Source organism: Pristiophorus japonicus, chromosome 6, assembly GCF_044704955.1.
Source record: "Pristiophorus japonicus isolate sPriJap1 chromosome 6, sPriJap1.hap1, whole genome shotgun sequence".
Classification (NCBI taxonomy): domain Eukaryota; kingdom Metazoa; phylum Chordata; class Chondrichthyes; family Pristiophoridae; genus Pristiophorus; species Pristiophorus japonicus.
Genome location: NC_091982.1, coordinates 65,622,278 through 65,643,284, shown reverse-complemented (window position 1 = coordinate 65,643,284; position 21,007 = coordinate 65,622,278). Strand labels below are relative to the sequence as shown.

At 44.2% G+C, this 21,007-nt stretch overlaps 1 protein-coding gene across 7 annotated transcripts in view; it reads right to left on the bottom strand.

Moving 5' to 3' along the window:
- The window catches only part of atp11c (ATPase phospholipid transporting 11C), a 169,999-nt gene extending 150,001 nt beyond the window's left edge, over window positions 1–19,998 (bottom strand). For all 7 annotated transcript variants that reach the window (XR_011593599.1, XR_011593600.1, XM_070882889.1 and 4 more), the window contains exon 1: window positions 19,458–19,998. Coding sequence is in view for 5 of the 7 variants with exons in the window: in XM_070882889.1 (XP_070738990.1) it covers window positions 19,458–19,484 (27 nt within the window). In the remaining 2 variants the exon portion in view is untranslated. The remainder of the gene's footprint in view (window positions 1–19,457) is intronic.
- Window positions 19,999–21,007: the final 1,009 nt, after the last annotated feature.

Sequence of the window (21,007 nt, the reverse complement as noted above, 5' to 3'; positions counted from 1 at the left end):
CCAGAACAAAATTCTTCAAGTCCTTTTGTGTTTGCAGTTGAGTCAAATTCATGGAATACATTCAGAAAAAAAGGCAGGAATTGCACATATTCTATTCAGACACTTGATATTTACTTCAGATTTCAGATCAGAGAATGATACAGCACAGGAGGCCATTCGGCCCATCGTGCTTGTGCCGGCTCTTTGAAAGAGCTATCCAATTAGTCCCACTCCCCTGCCCTTGCCCCAAAGCTCTGCAATTTATCCAATTTCCTCTTGAAGGTTGTTATTGAATCTGTTTCCACCGCCCGGTCAGGGAGTGCATTCCACATCATAACAACTCGCTGCTTAAAACAAATTCTCATCTCGGCTCTGGCTCTTTGCCAATTACTTTAACTTGTGTCCTCTAGTTACCGACCCTTAGGCTTATCAAAACCCTTCAGGATTTTGAAAGGCCCCATCAAATCTCTCCTTAACCTTCTCTGCTCTAAGAACAACCCAGCTTCTCTAGTCTCTCCACACAACTGTCCTGCATCAATGTAAATCTTCTCTGTACCCTCTCGAAGGCCTTCCTAAAGTGTGGTGCCCAGAATTCGACAATACTCCAACCAATGTTGCCTGTAAGCTGCGCAGCCATGCACCGCTCCAGGGACCCCTCATAGCCGGCTTTTCAATGAGAAAATCTGTGCATGCGTGGTATTTTAAATGGCCCCGCAGCCCCTTAAAAAGGGCCTCAAAGCACCAAACAAAATTACAGGGAACATTGGTCCTAACCAGGTGATTTATAAAGATTATGTTGGATAAGTTTAAAAAAAAACAGTACTTATTGCTAGTATGGTTGGTATGCATTTCTTGGTTTTTGTACTCTATGCCTCTGTTTATAAAGCCAAGGATCCCATATGCTTTTTCAACAGCCTTCTCAATTTATCCTGTCACCTTCAAAAGATTTGTGTACATACTAATTAGATTAGAACAAGATGTTATGCTATACAAATGCTTGGAAAAATTACACTGAAGCAAGACAGAAGACAAAATTCTGCCATTGAGATCTATCAGACCATTTTGCATAGCTTTCATTAAACAGCTGCTTACAATTCTGATTAAAAAAGAATTGGAATTATCTGCTAGAATAGGCCAAGTACAATTTGCACTGGTTGTTAGAATGTGAGACACAAAACAACAACATAGTAAAATGCCCAAAGTGCTTCACAGGAGTGTAATAAAACAAAGTAAATAAATTTGACACCAAATCACATAAGAAATTACAGCAATGAACAAAACCCTGGTCAAAGAGGTAGGTTTTAAGGTCTTAAAGGAAGAAAGAGAGGTAGAGAGGCGGAGAGGTTTAGGGAGGGCGTTCCAGAGCTTAGGGCCCAGGCAACTACAGGCACGGCCACCAATGATTAAGCAGTTATAATCAGGGATGCTCAAGAGGGCAGAATTGGAGGAGCGCAGATATCTGGCGGGGCTGGAGGAGATTACAGAGATAGAGAGGGGCAAGGCCATGGAGGAATTTGTAAACAAGGTTGAGAATTTTGAAATTGAGGCAATGCTTAACCGGGAGCCAATTTAGGTCAGCGAGCACAGGGGTGATGGGTGAGCGGGACTTGGCACGAGTTAGTACACGGGCAGCCGAGATTTGGATGACCTCAAGTTTACGTAGGGTAGAATGTGGGAGACCAGCTAGGAGTGCGTTGGAATAGTCAAGTCGAGAGGTTATCAACATAGGCAGTCCCTCGGAATCGAGGAAGACTTGCTTCCATTCTAAAAATGAGTTCTTGGGTGGACCAATACGAGAACCACAGTCCCCGTCACAGGTGGGACAAATCGTCTGAGGGAAAGGGTGCGTGGGATTGGTTTGCCACACGCTCTTTCCGCTACCTGCGTTTAATTTCTGCATGTTCTCAGCGATGAGACTCGAGGTGCTCAGCGCCCTCCCGGATGCACTTCCTCCATTTAGGGCTGTCTTTGGCCAAGACTCCCAGGTGTCAGTGGGGATGTTGCACTTTATCAGGGAGGCTTTGAGGGTGCCCTTGTAACATTTCCTCTGCCAACCTTTGGCTTGTTTGCCATGAATGCGTTCGGAGTAGAACGCTTGCTTTGGGAGTTTCGTGTCTGGCATGCGAACAATGTGGCCTGCCCAGCAGAGCTGATCAAGTGTGAGCAGTGCTTCAATGCTGGGGGGGGAAGTTGGCCTGGTCAAGGACGCCAATGTTAGTGCGTCTGTCCTCCCAGGGGATTTACAGGATCTTGCGGAGACATCGTTGGTGGTATTTCTTCAGCAACTTGGTGTCTACTGTACATGGTTCATGTCTCTGAGCCGTACAGGAGGACAGGTATTACTACAGCCCTGTAGACCATGAGCTTGGTACAAAGGCATTGATGAGGGTTTCAGCAGCAGATGAGCTGAGACCGGGGGGGGGGCGGCGGTGGAAAGACAGGCGATGTTACAGAGCTGGAAATAGGCGGTTTTAGTTATGCCGAGGATGTGTGGCCGGAAGCACATTTCAGGGTCAAATATGAAACCTAGGTTGAGAACTGTCTGGTTCAGACTCAGACAGATGCTAGTGAGAGAGATGGAGTTGGTGGGTAGGGAACGCAGTTTACAGCGGGGACATTTAGTTGGAGAAAATCACGCTGTTTGACTTTTTCCGGCAGCTTTTAATATTTTCACGACTCATAGATAACTTGGTTAGCTTCAAAAGTTGCTGGCAAGTGTTCAAAAAGATTTAGACAGCACTCAAGTAAAGATCTGTCCATCTACTTAAGCAAAATTATGCTGGATAAGTTCAAAAAATGTAGTGTGTTTATTGCTGGTATGTTTGGTATGCATTTAGCAGACAGAGATTTAGCACAAAACACTACAATTAAGGAAGACAAAGATTATCTTGACTGTGCCTTCAAAGCCTTTACATCTTGGATGCTCCAAGTAAAGGAAAATACCCCAGCAAGTACTTCTATACAAGTTTTATGGCACATATCTTTAACATCCTTTTCTCTTCAAAAGTCCTTGAACGTGTTGTTTCTTCCCAAATCTGTCATCTTTCTATCAACTCCCTGTCTGAATCTCTCCGATTAGGTTTCTACCTCTCCCACAGCACTGATACAGCCCTAGCCAAAGTCACAAATAGTATTCTTGGATGGTGGTGAATTATCCATCATCTATAGCGTTCAACAGTCGACTACACCATCCCCCTCCAATTTTCTCCCTCATTGTCCGACCCAGTGAGACCGCACTCACTTGATTCCATTCTTAGCAAACCGACTGTAATCACAGCTGCTCCTGCAGTGGCATTTTTTGACGTTCAACTGAGGCCCCATCGACCCTTTCAGCTGCACGTCCAAGATCCTACGGCACTATTTCGAGAAGAGCAGGGGAGTTCTCCCTGGTGTCCAAGCCAATATTTATCCCTCAACCAACATCACAAACAGAATATCTGGTCATTGCATTGCTGTTTTTGGGAACTTGCTGTGTGCAAATTAGTTCCCAAGTTTCCTACATTACAACACTGATTGCACTTCAAAAGTATTTAATTGGGTATAAAGAACGTGAACTGTTTTGAGATCGTGAAAGCCACTATATAAATGCAAGTCTTTCTTTTAGGTGAAATACCATCACCCCCAGATTTTCCCAATGCTCTAAGCTTGGCCCCTTCGTCCTCATATACATGTCACTCCTTGCAAAATCATCCAGACATGGGACCAACTTCCCTATGTAGGCTGCGACACACTTTACCTCACCACCACCACCACCACCACCGCCTCTTTAAACCCTTTCACTGCCTGTGTTGTCTGACTGCTTATCCAACACCAATCTTAGATAAGTCACAATATCCTTCAACTAAACATTGGGAAAACTAAAGCCAGTTTTCAACCCCCACCACAAACTCCGTGCCAGATTCCATCCTCCTGCCCTGCCACATATGAACCAGACTGTTCACAACCTCAGTGTCCTATTTGACCTCAAGCTGAGCTACCAATTCCATATCTTCTCCATCACAAGAAACTACTCCCACCTCCATAATATTCCCCACTTCTACCCTTGCCTCAGCCCAGCTGCTGCTGAAATCCTCATTGATGCCCTTGCTAATGATCAGAGGTCCTAGAATTTGTCCTACTATTCGTAGACACTTCCCCCCTAGTACTCGCAAGCCCTGGGACCCCCCCTCCTAGTGCGCAGGGCCACCCCCAATGCTGATGACTCAGTGTCCTTGGTAATGTTATTTGGCACAACAGCAACTTCCATTTATAAAGTGCCTTTAGCATAGGCTCTTTACAGAGGCACAATCAAAACAAAAAGACCGAGTCAAAGAAGGAGATATTAAGTGAGGTGACTGAAAGCTTGGTCAAAGAAGTGGGTTGTAAAGGAATAGGAGGAGGGGAGCTTTATGGGGTTTTAAGAGAACAATTCTGTTCTTGTAAAATTGTCACGACTCAAGCCTCCACAGGATAGTCGGTGTTTCCATCACAACCTCTATGAAAAACACCAACATAGTTTTGTTACTGGAGGAGAGACTCCCTAAGGGGCTTGCTCATGCCAAGCTGGGCGGCTCCATTTTCAATGATACTAATCAACTAATAATCAGGTCGGAGGGAAAGTCATGGGTGCTGCACTAAATTAAGTCTTGAGAATCTTCCATTAACCAGTGCTATAAAATGAGCATTCTTAACAGTGTGTTGCCTCATGTCAATTCTTTTTTTTATTTCAGCGTTAATCTTCAAAACATAGCCCAATTCATCATTTTTCTCGTGTGTAATCGAGCCAAAGTTCCTGCATTACACAACATGGAATTGCACCATGCTGATGCTCCTTCAGAATGATGAATTGCCTCTATTGACAACACATTTTATGGATTTTAATGCAATTACTGTAGAACAATTAAAACAGTAAAACTGATTAGGCAGCATTTCTATGGATCCAGGACATCTAAAAATACCTTCTGCAGGCAGCTCAGCTTTACTAGTTTTTTTAAAAAGTGCTTAAAAAGGTCTAACCAAGTATAGCGAAGCGGAAAATGTATTTTTATGCAAATTTCTGTTCTCATCGGGGAAGGGATTTTGGTGCTTGGGATTGGAACTTTTCCATTTGGATAGCCATTGTTGTTATCGGGCACTCCAAGATGGAAAAAGCAGTTAGATGCAGAGTAAAGCTCCATCTCCTTTACCACTAATGTGCCTTGGCTACAAACCCAGTAGAGGACCCCCTCTATTGCACCATGACATTTTTCCCATTTCTCATCCCAGAAATTCTGTCATCCTTCAACTTGCAGAATATTAGCAGTCTTGAGCTGTGGTTCTAGGAAGGGTACTTAAACTGCCTGAACTCATTCCATATTAGATCTTAGAAACTTTTTTTCCCCATGAATCTGAATCCAGATCCCAGAGATGAAATGTTAGCTTTGACACTGCACCACCCGATATTATCGTAACTCAGATTTTCCAATCAGGGCTCTACAAGGTATGCTTGAGTGAAATTTCTATACATCAGTCACGCAATTCAATATATATTTATAGACTTAGCAGCATGTTATGCATTCTTTTCTATTCCTATCTTCATTTTTTTTTAAACCTTTCCAAGAATACCGTAATATAAAAAAAGGAAATGCTGGAAATATTCAGCAGGTCAGGCAGCATCTTTGGAAAGAGAAAACAGTTAACGTTTCAGCTCGATGGCCTTTCGCCAGAACTGGAGAGTTAGAGATGCAACAGGTTTTAAGCAGCAGCAACTTGTATTTATACAACACCTTTAACATAGTAAAACATCTAGGTGCTTCACAGGAGTATTAGAAGACATTAAAAAATCTGACACCAAGCCATATAAGGAGAAATTAGGGCAGGTGACCAAATGCTTGGTCAAAGATAGATTTTAAGGAGCGTTTGTAAGAAGAGGTGTTCACCCCTGTTGCAGATATGGATACCGGTGGGTGGGTGCAGAGGCACCTTTTTTGTAGTTTGACCTGCTTGGTATCCCTCCGTTGGCCCTCATCCTCTTGCAAATAGCATAGATGGGAGGATTTGCAATGGTTAAACTCATTGGCAAAATATTTTTTGAAAGAATTAGTACAATGGTTCATAAGAGAGAGAGAGAGAAAGAGCGAGTGAGAGGAGAAAAGAGAAGGATAGGAGAGAGGAGAGAGGAGAGAGGAGTGAAGGAGACAGAGGAGTGAAGGAGACAGAGGAGTGAAGGAGAGGAGAGAAGAGAGGAGGATAGAGGAGAGGAGGATAGAGGAGAGAGGAGGATAGAGGAGAGAGGAGAAAAGGAGAGAAGAGAAAAGGAGAGAGAGAGAGGAGAGAAGGAAAGAGACCAACAGACAGAGACACAGGAGTGCAAGAAGTAAAAAAAAAAAGAGTACACACTTGGGCCCCAAGTTTCGGGCTTCGAGCTGCACACCTGTTCTTCGCGCCTAAAAGTGCGCAGGGAAAAAAAACTGTTTAATTTTCCGGCTCCTCGGAGCTCAAACTCAGCTTGGCGCGGCGGGCACATCACAGTTGGGGGGGGCCAAGCCAGACACTCGCGCCGATTCTCTAAGCAGTGGGGGGGGGGGGTCTAATTCAAATGAGCCAACGTCGTGCCGGCAACCCTGCGCGTGCGCGTTGGAGCGTGCGCGCACGTGCAGTGTGAAACAAACATTGGCATTTGGCCATTTTTAAAGGGACTGGAGAAAAAGTGAAGATTTATCTCTTGGACCCCTGGAAAGACTTGTAATTTAATTTTTGTGATTTTTTTGTGAGGGGGAGTGCTTTTAGCAGCACTATTGAATAAATCACCTGCTGAAATCAGCGAGTTCAGCTTTTCACTGCTAAACTTGCAGAACCGGTGCTGCATTGGTGCATGCAAATTAAGGACTGTGTGTTTTGAGAAATAAGAGTGCCAATTCAACTTTGCAATGGATCAACGTCCACCAAGAACAAAGAATTTCTTGAATGAGGAAGTAGAGATATTAGTCAACGGAATTGAGCAGAGATGGCAGGAGCTCGATACTAGCAACAGGTCGCATAAAAGTGCCACCAAAAGAAAAGAAGAAACGGTGGGACCAAGTTGCAGAAGATTACTGCGCAGTGGTGCATACCATGAGATCTGGAAGCCAGTGTAAAAAGAAATGGCACAACCTTGGTCAAGTAGTTAGTGTAAGTAATATTTCCCATTTTTAATTTAATCGTAATTGTAACTTGGCTATCTGTATGTCCCACCTTGCAGACTGACACACTCTGTAAAAAGTTATATTTTACTCTTTGCAGAAGAAATTGGCCCACAACAAAAGGGAGGCAACTCGGACAGGAGGAATGCCCAATCTGCATCCACTGACACCCTTGGAACAAAGAGTAGCTGCTATGATGAGTCATACATGGAGAAAAGCAATCAGTACAGCACAAGCTGGGCCCGCACGCGAGGAAGAGGGCAAGTCCTGAAAATGCATCGTGGCCCTTTAAATCAACCTGCTATGTGTGAGAGTACTTATGCCACCCATCCGGCCCCCTCCCTTGCTGTTAAACATTTGACTGTTCGGATGTATTTTGCAGAACATGATGACGACGACGACGACGCCGCTGCTGTTGCCAACCCTGAGTACAGAACAAGAACCAGTACAACCAGCTACGGACGAACCAGACTGGATGATGGCAGCAATGACTGAAATGTCTGCAGGGAAGAGCTTCCAAATTAATGTTTATGAGCCCCCCCATCAAGGGGCATCAGAGTTTCAACCCCTAGCATAGGTCTTGGTTCCGCCTTCCATGGTTTTGCTTCTGATGTTGCGGGTCCCAGTGGTGCTGCTGGTATAATGCAGCATTCTACAGTCAGTGCACTACCGTCCAAGCCTGCGCCTCCCTCTCGCATAGGTTCTGGTTCCACCTACTATGGTTTTGATTCCAACGCTGCGGGTCACAGTGCTGCTGCTGATATCATGGAGCAGTTTACACCCATTCGTCCAACATCCCAGCCCATGGCTCGCACTAGAGTGCTGTCGTCTGGAACACCAAGTGTCCTACCGTTCTAGCCCGTGGAGTGGTGCCGCTTGCAACGCAGAGCGTCCCACTGTCCATGCCCGCGCCTCCCAGTGTAGTGGTGCCACGAGGCAGACCCAGGCAGAGGAGGTGATTGGAGACACGCTCTCCTGAGATGCAGCGTGCTCAACAGATGCGGATCAGGTTGTGGCATTGGGTATGGAGACCAATGTGCTTACCCGATCACTCATTGGTGGACTCAGTGCAGTGGGTGAAGAGTTGACGGTCCTGACGGGAGAAATAGCAGTAATGACACGGGAACTTAGGGAGGGAATGTCCGAGGGAGTGCAATCGACGGCACAGGCCGTAAGGGAGGGCATGCAAGTGTCGGCACAGGTCGTCAGGGAGGGCCTGGTTGAGGTAGCTGCTGCAATAAGGGCACATAGCCCGGCCAATCAAATGACGCCCCCATGAGGAAGTGAACATTCACTGAGATATGGATGAGACATGGTTGCAGCCTTTCTTTGCTGCTTTTGTTCTTGTTCTTGATGTAGCTATAGTAGCGTTTTTCCAAATTGAAATTGTTTTGTAAGTTTTGTAACTTTACAACTTAAGTGATCTTAAAGTTTTTAAAGTGATCTTCAAGAGTCATATTGAAAAGTATAGTTTGATACAACAAATATTTTATTAGTGACGTTAACTTTTCAATAAAATATTTTTTCATTAAAACTGTTTCATGTTCCATTAACACAACACAACGTAGGTACAGCTGCAAAGAACAAACATGTCCATGCGCAAAAGTGGTCGCAGAGCCCTCAGGCATCAGTAGTTGAAGCGTTCACGGATGAGCTGCTGGCGCAAGGCTCGAGCAATCGTTAAAGGGGCACGATGGATGGCCCTCCTCCGACCTCGTGCTCCGGCATCAAGCACTTGCATGCTTTCCTGATAATCGTTATCATCCACATCCTGCTCTTCCGTAATACAATCATCATGCACTGGACCCTCACGTAGGTCTTCTGGTTCCACTACCAGCTCCTGCTGCCTCATGATGGCTAAGTTATGAAGCATGCAGCACACAACAGTGAAGTGACCGACAATCTGAGGAGAGTATAGCAACAGTCCTCCGGAATGGTCCAGGCATCGGAATCGCTGTTTCAATATGCCAATGGTCCTCAAGGAGGACACTAACAACATTCCAGATATAAGAAGGGCCAGAGGGTCTAGTAAGGAGGAAGAACTGAGGGAAATCCTTATTAGTCAGGAAATTGTGTTGGGGAAATTGATGGGATTGAAGGCCGATAAATCTCCAGGGCCTGATGGACTGCATCCCAGAGTACTTAAGGAGGTGGCCTTGGAAATAGCAGATGCATTGACAGTCATTTTCCAACATTCCATTGACTCTGGATCAGTTCCTATCGAGTGGAGGGTAGCCAATGTAACCCCACTTTTTAAAAAAGGAGGGAGAGAGAAAACAGGGAATTATAGACCGGTCAGCCTGACATCGGTAGTGGGTAAGATGATGGAATCAATTATTAAGGATGTCATAGCAGCACATTTGGAAAGAGGTGACATGATAGGTCCATGTCAGCATGGATTTGTGAAAGGGAAATCATGCTTGACAAATCTTCTGGAATTTTTTGAAGATGTTTCCAGTAGAGTGGGCAAGGGAGAACCAGTTGATGTGGTATGTTTGGACTTTCAGAAGGCTTTCGACAAGGTTCCACACAAGAGATTAATGTGCAAAGTTAAAGCACATGGGATTGGGGGTAGTGTGCTGACATGGATTGAGAAATGGTTGTCAGACAGGAAGCAAAGAGGAGGAGTAAATGGGTACTTTTCAGAATGGCAGGCGCTGACTAGTGGGGTACCGCAAGGTTCTGTGCTGGGGCCCCAGCTGTTTACACTGTATATTAATGATTTAGACGAGGGGATTAAATGTAGTATCTCCAAATTTGCAGATGACACTAAGTTGGGTGGCAGTGTGAGCTGCGAGGAGGATGCTATGAGGCTGCAGAGTGACTTGGATAGGTTAGGTGAGTGGGCAAATGCATGGCAGATGAAGTATAATGTGGATAAATGTGAGGTTGTCCACTTTGGTGGTAAAAACAGAGAGACAGACTATTATCTGAATGGTGACAGATTAGGAAAAGGGGAGGTGCAACGAGACCTGGGTGTCATGGTACATCAGTCATTGAAGGTTGGCATGCAGGTACAGCAGGCGGTTAAGAAAACAAATGGCATGTTGGCCTTTATAGCGAAGGGATTGGAGTACAGGGGCAGGGAGGTGTTGCTACAGTTGTACAGGGCCTTGGTGAGGCCACACCTGGAGTATTGTGTACAGTTTTGCTCTCCTAACCTGAGGAAGGACATTCTTGTTATTGAGGGAGTGCAGCAAAGGTTCACCAGACTGATTCCCGGGATGGCGGGACTGACATATCAAGAAAGACTAAATCAACTAAGACTAAATCAACTGGGCTTATATTCACTGGAGTTCAGAAGAATGAGAGGGGACCTCAGAAACATTTAAAATTCTGATGGGTTTAGACAGGTTAGATGCAGGAAGAATGTTCACAATGTTAGGGAAGTCCAGAACCAGGGGTCACAGTCTAAGGATAAGGACCGAGATGAGGAGAAACTTCTTTACCCAGAGAGTGGTGGAACTGTGGAATTCTCTACCACAGAAAGTTGTTGAGGCCAATTCACTAAATATATTCAAAAAGTTGTTAGATGTAGTCCTTACTACTTGGGGGATCAAGGGGTATGGCAAGAAAGCAGGAATGGGGTACTGAAGTTGCATGTTCAGCCATGAACTCATTGAATGGCAGTGCAGGCTAGAAGGGCCGAATGGCCTACTCCTGCACCTATTTTCTATGTTTCTATGTTGTATTAACGGTCAGCTTCTGTCTGTCACGCGTAGGGGTGTCATGAGCCAGGTGGTCAGGCCGTACCCTTTGTCTCCCAGTAGCCAGCTCTGCCCTTCTGGATGCTGCTGAAACATATCAGATATAACGCTGTCGTGTAGGATGAACGCATCGTGGGTGCTACCAGGGTCTCTCGCATCAACTGACATGTGCTGCTTGTCGTCACACAGGAGCTGCATTGTGGAAACCTTTCCTATTTCAGTACTGCTCAGAATCCTCCACAGGTGCTCGCAAGGCAATGTGGGTACAATCAATGCAGCCCTGTACCTTTGGGAAGCCGGCAATCCTGAAGAAGCCCACAGCCCTCTCATGGATCGCTTGTGCAGTCATTGGGAAATTGATGAAGTCATTCCTTTGCGCAGTGCAGCCGTGACCTGGTAAATGCAGGCATGTATTGCACGTTGAGAGATGGCACACACATCCCCAGTTGTAGCCTGAAACGATCCCGAGGCATAGAAAGAAAGTGCAGCTGTTACCTTCATTGCAACAGACAGGGCAGTTGGCGTTCTGCTTCTGGGCTGCAAATCTGCTCTCACCATATCACAGATCTCAATGACAACTTCTGCGAAAACGCAGCCTTTTCACACAATCAGCCTCGCTCATGTCCAGGTGTGAGTGCCTGGCTCGATATTGTCGATGTGGGTAAGGTCTCCTGCCCATCAACCTACGGTCTACGACGTTCCTGGTGCGGTGAGCTCTAATCAATTCTCTCCTATGCAGTGAATTGATGGGGAACCATTGCATAATACATTCTGCAAATTTAAGTATAAAACTGTCTATGTGGCTGCCTCTCCCTGTCCAAATGGCCTCAGTCCCACTCACAGCTCGAAGGCTGCTTGATTGCTGTGTCTTTGCCTGCCGTCCAGTCACTGACAATGGCCCTATCCCGTGGCCAAATGGCCTCAGTCCCCTCACAGCTCGAAGGCTGCTGCTGTATCTTCGGCTGCCGGCCAGCCACTGAAGCCGCTCCTATGCCATGGCTGAATGGCCTCAACCCCCTTGGAAAGCTGAGTGCGCCCGGTGTTGAATCTTCAGCTGCCGGCCAGCCACCAACGGAATGAAGGCCTGCCTGAAGCTCCGCAACTCAGCTCGAAGGCTGCTTGCTGCCGCTGCCGTCGAGACACTGACTCTACACCCCTGCTTGTCTCCAACATGAAAGGCCTGCCTGAAGCACAGCAGCTCGAAGGCTGCTGCTATTTCACACAGGTAGGAACATGGTTTATTTAATCTTTTCCTTGCTTATAAATTTTTATTCAGGTTGGATTTATTTGTGTAATATTTGTATAAGTATAACTAAGGATTGATTGTAGGATTTAATGACTTCCCTTCCCCCCCCTCCCCCTCATTCCCTACGCCTAATTTGTAACCTACGTCTGATTTTCTAAAGTGTAGACAAGGTTTTTTCGAATGTACAAAAATCTTCACTTACTCCATTCCAAGTTAGTTTGGAGTAAGTTTTCACTGTCTAAACTTTGAAAACAGGCGTAAGTGGTCGGACATGCCCCCTTTGAAAAAAAAATTCTGTTCCAAAGTGAAACTGTTCTAACTGACTAGAACTGGAACAAACTAAATGCTGAGAATTCAAATTTCTAAGATAGTCCGTTCTAAACCAGTTGCTCCAAAAATACAGGAGCAACTCAGGCCGAAACTTGGCCCCAGTCTCTTTCTCTGGAAACTGATCAATGAGATGGGGAGTCTGTCAGCCCAGAGCTCTCAATTACAGTTTCTATTCAAAATGTATCTGCCTTAGCTAATCCCTCAGCTTGGCAGATGGAACTGAACGACACATGGACACTTGGGTGTCACAAGTAGTCCTTTCACGATGGTCAAAATGTTTGAGATTATACACGAGATCCTACATTTGGATAACAGTTTAAAACACCACTGCGAGCTTAAAGTGTGGTTTATTATTGGAGTAAACAACGGTGAATGCAGCATTACAGATATATTGGTTTAAAATCTAGCTCAGAGAAGACAAGCAAAATTCAATTGGCTAGAGATGATCTGTCAAACTTTGTAAATGATATCAGTAAATAACAGGTGAACAATTTTCAAAAAGTAGTATACCAAAAAAAAAGCCAATCATCGTTTCTCTTTTTTGACCTTGCAATAACCTGGCATCTCTCCAAGGAAATTAATGAAGCAGCTGCTAATCTAGTGAGACTGTCAAGGAGACCTGTGGACCCATTTAGACCACTTTGTTATAAGATTACCTGAACAAGAACAGGTTAGCATCTAAACTTCACAACCATGCACCCTACTACTGTTTGCAAAACAGAGGAACTTGTGACATTCCCTGCAGGTATACTGGTGCATGGCAGTGTGTGTTATTTTTGTACTGCTCAGAAATGCTGCACGAAATCATTCACAATTCCTGAACCTGAATAGCGGGCTGCTAGTGCAGCAATGTCGGCTGAGTCACTGTTTGGCTCAAGAGTCATTTCAACTCCCTATCTTCTTTCAGCACAAAACTATCAGACAATTGACTAATTCAGATACACACAGAGAATGCATGCATTTTAACTTACAATGTGGGCCACTATTACAAGGAATCTCTTCCTATGTTCACATCAAATCTACACTGTTTGTGCTCTTTTCATTTGAGTATTTACCACAGCATGCAAATTTTTGAACATTTAGAAAACCAAAAGAAGAAACTAACTGTTGCAATTTAAGTTAATTTTGCTTGATTTACGTACATGATAGTTCCATTTTAAAACAAGGGAGAAGCTGCAAGATAAAACCATTATACAGCCCAATCTAGGATACAAAAACTCCAAGTCAAATGTTTGCCTAAGCAGGGCCGTCACTTTTCCCCTACCAGACCAGCTCCTGCACTTTAACTGATTAGGTAACTAGCTTGTCAGCTTTATCACCTGGTTGGCTGCTCACCAGTTTGCATGGACTGACTTCCCCCAGATCGGGGGGCACTCGATCTAATGTTGATTTGTACTCCCCAAACTCCCCAAAGAGTTGCATGGACTGACTTTCCCCTTTTATTGGGGGCACTAGTAAAATATATGGTTTTAATGCCCCCCCCAAAAAAATCAAAAACCACAAAAAAAAACATTTATTGGAAAAAGGGGCAGTTAAGTGTCTGGAGTGTCCCCCAGATCGGGGGGCACTTGATCTAATGTCTATTTTGTTCCCCCCCCCCCCCCCAAAAGAGTTGCATGGACTGACTGCGAGAGGTGGGCGCCGGAGGGACTGGAGTGCATCATCACCCCGGCAACCAAATTTTAATTTGATTTTATATGTTTTAAAGCTTAATTTGCTTTAATTGCCAGGTTTTTAAGTGTCCGTCCCCCCCCCTTTTTATAGGGAGCACTTGTAAATTATGGTTTTAGAGCCCCCCCAAAAAAAGCAAAAAAAACTACAAAAACTACAAAAAAAACAAAAATGTTTGGTGTGTCCCCCAGATCGGGGGGCACTTGATTTAATGATTAGTTTTTGTCCCCAAAAAGAGTTGCATGGACTGACTGTCTTTCCAGCAACAAAAGCAGACACGAGATGCATCTTAATAAACAGCACAAATGCTCATTAAACAAACTGCACCCTTTTCACTTTATCGACTATTGTAAATGCTAAATTCGGAGACTGAAAATAGAACGCATTTTCAAAAAGCAAAGAAAGGAAAACCAGAATAATTCATTTTCTTCTCTGCAATGTCTTGGGTATTCTGCAAGCTCAGACACCAGTGTCAACAGCACAAACACAGCAAAGGTAGAGGCTCAGCTGTGAAAGTGAAAGCTTAATTTAGTAATGTGTCAGGAAAGGCTCCAAGGAGATCCATAGACACACAGAATAAACAAGCTGAAAGAGTAAAGATTGCTTAGATAAAATTAGACAGACTGGGAAGAAATGAAAAATACAGAGAACATTACCTCAGAATATATTAAAAGAACAGAGAGCAGATAAAATTGATATAGCTGAATTTGATAAAGAAGTCAGATTTGTGGAAGAAACAAAATCAAACATGTATGGCAAATGCAGATAACAGAAGTGAAATATAGCATATCAGTCACAATTCATTTAGGCTTTCTTTTGTCTCTCAATTATCCTCCAAACCTCTCCTGGAGATGATGATTCATACTGCCCAAGTGGTCATGCTTCATTTGTAATCCCAGACAGCAAGTATTAGTGTGCTATTCAACTGCAGACAGTATCACAGCCAAAACCAAACTTGACCTTCCCAGACTTCCACTCGTCATAAATTTCCAACAGATACTATTCAACAGCATCAAGAGCATGAACAATGCCTAGCCAAGGACACAACCGTCTTTACCAGTGAGCTGAGCATAAACAGCTAGCTCAGCACAGACCAGGGATCAAATCTGAAACCTGCTTCATCTATACAGATCATCATGTACCAAATGATGCTATTTACCCACCGAGCCACCAGATGATTCAAGGAAGTGTTCCATGACATGAATACCTGGGAAGAAGATGCGTATATACATTGCTGCAAAATTTGTCCACTTGCCCCATTAGCTACCAGTGACTTTTAATGTGGAAGATTTTAGTGCTGACATTACACATTTGGCTGTGATTAAGACCTCAAACATTGTAGAGGTTAACAAAGTCAACAAAAATACATAATTAGTTGATCTCAATGACATTCTACAATGATTTAATAAGTTGTTTTGTTCCAAGCATATTCTATATACAAATAGTGAATTACAGGAAACATTTCATGTAACTGCCTGATCCGTGCAGACCTGCTCCATCCAGGTTAACTGCCAATTACTACTAGGGAAGGAACGATTAAATGACCACCACATTAAAGTTATTTTGAAGCTTTAACATAAATGTATGTAATTAAGGTCCAGTTCTTTTTAATCAATCATCTAAATAACTGATATACAATATGTAGCTGTAAACTTCAAATTATTGGCTAAACACTCAGATTAGGAGCTCAAACTCTAGCAGAAATATTGCACATCATTTCATTCACGCCAAAATTGTGGTGAAACTATACTTCCTTCAGTTACAACTAAGTCGAATACAGAAATGCCCAAACAAACCACTGTTCCTGCCCATTATAACTACTAAATAAGTTTCACTTTTACTGCCTTTGATTTGGGAAAACTGTTTTTGCCCAGCTTATCTGACCATCTCCACTGGAGGTCACTGTACAGGGTAGCTCCATTTAGGGGAAAATCACAAGCACAAGGCAGTCAGAATGCCCAATTAGTGTAAATGAAACAGAATAGCTGCAATCTAAAGAACAAAACCAAAATACAGCATGGTAACACATGACAATTGCAGGTACATTTCAATAGTAAGTGACCATATAATAATGAACTTTCTGAATTACTGTTGGGAAGAAAATCATGAATGCATCTTAACTTTACTCATATAGCCCAAATACAATTTACCATGGTTTAATCCGAAAAAGTAGCATTACAAATTTTCTCAAACATTATTGATGAACCAATGTTTCACATTGGTACAGTAATCAGATTGCAGCAGAGCCATCTTAGAAAATTAAACTGCACGTTTCTTATTTGATCAATTTCCCATTACCAACACACAAGTAGAAGTTACTGTGCAACTAATTTAGATAATCGCACATTTTCAGAATAAACTGAAATCTTGTCTGAAGGCTACTTGCACCTTATAATTTGTCACATTTTGGCCTCGTTATTTGAACATACTGTGGTTTATGCTATCTAAAGTCTGTAATTCAAAATACTTGCAGTCTTTGTGGTTTGAGTGTTTAATCATGGATCAGTGATTCGTACATTTTTCGACTTGCTCTGTCAAACAGTATTTTATGAACTAATTAGTGCAGAATCGACAGATGTATTTGTCTGCTACACTGGTCATGTTCAGAAGTCTGTTCTGTATCTTCTTCCTTCCTGTTTTTCTGCATGCTGCTACAAAGTTAAACATTTCGGAATGTAGCACTTTACTTGGTCAAATTTATCACTTTTCTTGATCAGAGATGAAATCAGCAAAGCATTCTTAGTAAGACATGAAAGTCCTTCTAGCGCATATATATGTCGTTTGAATACTTCTCAAGCAGTGTTCTCGCAATACAGAAAATATAAAGCACTTGATTAGATTGCACCTTTAAAATACATAGAGATTAGTCTTCCACTTTAGCCAACTACAAGTTATTGTGGAAGTTATTGTGGAGCAGGCTCAAAGGGCTGAATGGCCTACTCCTGCACCTATTTTCTATGTTTCTATGTGACCAGCATGAATGTCTAAAAATTGACATCAGCATCAACACCTACCGTTGACACAAAATCATCCCATAATGTGTACTGTGTATTACAAGGTTCTAATCATTATTATAGGGCTCTAATTAAGTTATAAATAGATTAGATAAGTACTTTGAAATTAATCCAAGATACTCAGTAAAATAATGTACTTTGTGAAAATGCCAAAGTTTGTTCATCATTTAACCTCAGTGCAATATTGAGTGAGGGGCATAATTATTAGCTTTGCTATCACATATTTGTTTGAAAATAATTGACAACTGATTAGAAAGAGATTTTATAGACTGTAAGACAGTGAAGTATGGAATTTGTTATAAAATCTCCAGAAATAGAAACTGCATCCAGTCAGGTTTCCAGTTTGTGCACTATGCGGATGTCGGGTGAAGAATGGGCTCAAGTATGATACGCCCAGAGTTGTAACAACGTTAACGCTCACTGGCTCACTTGAAAAATGGCTAGTTGATCAAATAATGGAGGATGACTGGCACACGTGCAACTATACTGCAGCACAAATCAGTGATTAAAGATAAAAACAAAATCTTACAAAATCCTTGAAATTTGCACTGCGAGTATTCTCCAATCTTTAATCCATAGGCTGATAATTGTTCTAAGGCGATAAGAGGAAAGATAAGCAGTCACATCCATCAAGCGCCACAACACAGTAGCACATGATTCAGAACACTTGGCACAGGACTGTGTCTGACTAAACCTTCCTTAAGTTAATAAGGAGATTGCAACTGAAATACTTCCAAAATTCCACCTGCAGCCTCCAACTTTAACACGCAAGAAAATTGTGCATTCTTTTAAATGACATTATCTGATTTCCTTTCCTCAAAAGATGTATTGCTTTTTTTTTAAAACTGGTGGTTGTATCACTAATTCCATCACTGATGCTGGACTATCCAATCTAATAGATTTTAAAAACTGAACTATCACAAATTAAACCAAAAACATGTTAATTTCAGGGGGGAAAAGTAAAGAATTGGCAGTTGACATGACTACTCTGAATGGGTTTGACGGTCATTAGTAAACTATACAGAAGGTGTTTTTGCCAAACAAGTTTCTGCTCTAATTAGAGAGTTATTTAAGAATATTGCAGCCCATTTTATGTCGTGCATTATTAAAGATCATTTAAAAATTGAGAAACCAAGGTGAAAGGCCTCAAGTCAAAACTGCAGACCACCAAGGTTGAAACAAGATAAATCAGGATGAAAACTCATGCAAAGACTCAAAATGCAGTGATGCTAACGAAAAGAATTGAGGAACTTGTATTTATAGCGTATGCTTCTCGAGACGTCCCAAAAATAAACTTATCGTGCAAATAATTTAACACTGCTGACTGTCGCATTGATCAATCAATCCAAGGTATAAATCATTCACCATTTCACCTCAATATTATTTTTTAAATAAGTACATCGCATATCTTGTACATGAGTTGGTCAATGCAGACAGGAATGGGCACTGTGCAGTCCTTTTTTTTAAAAAAGTGATTGCATAAAAGATGTGCATAAGATGCTAATAAGGTGTCAGCTTCACCAGAGCCAAAAGGTTGTGGGTTCAAGCCACACTCGAGAGATTTGAACACAAAAATCTGTACTGATGCTCCCAGTGCAGTACTGAGGGAATGCTGTATTGTCGGAGGTGCCGTTGTTTGGATGAAACGGTAAATCGAGGCCCCCGTCTGCCCTCTCAGGCAGATGTAAAAGATCTCATGGCACTATTTCGAAGAAGAGGAGGGGAGTTATCCCCAGTGTCCGGGCCAATATTTATCCCTCAACCAACATCACTAAAACGAATTAACTGGTCATTATCACATTGCTGTTCGTGGGAGCTTGCTGTGCACAATTTGGCCACGGCTTTTCCTACACTAGAACAGTGACAACACTTCAAAAAGTGCTTCATTAACTGTAAAGCACTTTGGGACGTCCAGCGTTCATGAAAGATGCTATAGAAATGCAAGTCTTTCATTCTAATCATTTGTTGTTGAAAACCCAAAACAATTTGATCAGATCTAAAAGGAGGAGGGTCGCTTGTAAGAGCTGCTTCATGCACAGGAGGTGCAGCAGCACCAGGGATCGGGACTCAGTCACTGGGACCCCGCTCTCGGGGCGGGAGGCTCAGTCACTGGGAACCCGCTCCCCAAGGAGGGGGCGGACTCAGTCACTGGGACCCCACTCTCTGGGGGCCTCCAGGGGAGGCTCAGTCACAGGAACCCTGCTCCCGAGGGAAGGTGAGGCTCAGTCACAGGGACCCCGCTCCCCGGGGGAAAGGGGAGGCTCAGTCACAGGGACCCTGCTCCCCGTGGGTGGGGGGCTCAGTCACAGGGACCCCGCTCCCGGGGGGAGGCTCAGTCAGAGGGCCGTGGCCCGAGGCCGCGCACACTCACCCATCGCTCGATCCCGCAGCGGAACATGTCGCGCCGATCGTTCTCCCTCTCTCCGGGCTCCTCACCGGCCGCTCGGCTGCGCCCGCGCTGCGGCCTGGTGCACAAGTTCTGGGCTCCGGAGCGGACTCATGGCGGCGGGCGCTGCTCGCCGCTCTCTCCCCTCACACTCTCACTCACTCCCCGGGGACCCGCTCTCTCCCGCCTCACACTCTCACTCACTTACTCCGCGGGGACTCGCACCCTCACTCCCTCAGTCCCCGCTTCTCTCCCCCCTCACACTCTCTCTCCGCGTTCTCAGTTCTTAGCCCGGCTATCACTCCTCTCTCCCTCAGTCCTCGGCCCCGGGGCCTCGCTAACTCTCTCTCCCTCAGGCGGGTCCGACCGCCTTCACTTCATGTCCCGCCAGCAACGATCGAGAAAAATCCAAACAAACCCGGGTCAGCTCAGCCCCGCAGCTGCTTTTTTATCCTTCACTTTAACTGGCCGCCCATTTTTAGCCTCAGTGCCCTCCGCTCGTGAGCCCGCCCCGGCTGGCTGGCCCGCCCTTTCTGCCGGCCACTGGGCATGCGCGCTCCGCTGCCGCCTGGGAAATGTAGTCATATCCTCCCTCACTGCACTGCACATGATCGCTGCCACCTAGGAGGTGAAGTTCTGTTCCCTCTCCCACTCTGTATTTGTCTCGTTCCACTCTCTATCTCTGTCCAATTAAAAACAGAAAATGCTGGAAATACTCAGCAGCTTAGGCAGCATCTGTGGCAAGACAAACAGAGTTAATGTTTCAGGTCGCCAACCCTTCGTCGGCACTGGAAAAAATGAGAGAGATGTAACAGGTTTTTAAGCAAGGGCAGGGCCAGGGAAAGGGAAGAACAAGGGAAGGTCTGTGATAGGGTGAAAAGGCAAAAGGCAGAAGACATTGTGACAAAATAGATGGTCGTGCAGGGCAAATGGAGATGGTAATTGGAAAAGTTAAGAAACAAAAGACATGACTCCAGGATGGTATGTATGGTGCCTCTTTGGTGCCAAGGTCAAGGATGTCAGAGCAGACATAGGCATTCTGGGGGGAGAGAGTAAACAGCTAGAGGTCATCGTCCATATTGGGACTAATGACATAGAGAGAGGGGAGAGGTGCTGCAGGCAGAATTTAGGGAGCTAGGAGAAAAATTAAAGGGTAGGACCTCAAAAGGTTGTAATCTCTGGGTTACTACCGGTGCCACATGCTAATGAGTACAATAATAGAAGGATAGGCAGGATAAACGCGTGGCTGGAGATTTGGTGAGGCATTTGGGCCGCTTCTGGGGGAGATGGGACCTGTACAAACTGGATTGGTTGCACATCAACAGCACCGTGACCAATATCCTCGCGGGGAGTTTTTAGCTAGTGCTGTTGGGGAGAATTTAAAGTAGCTTGGCAGGGGGATGGGCACTTGAGAGCAAATTCAATAGGGAAGGAAGTAAAGCTGAAAATGGAAAGCAGGAATGCAGAAAGTGAATCTGTAAGACAGAGCAAACAAGGGTTAGTAAGTAATAATCAAGGAGGTCTTCCAGTGCTAA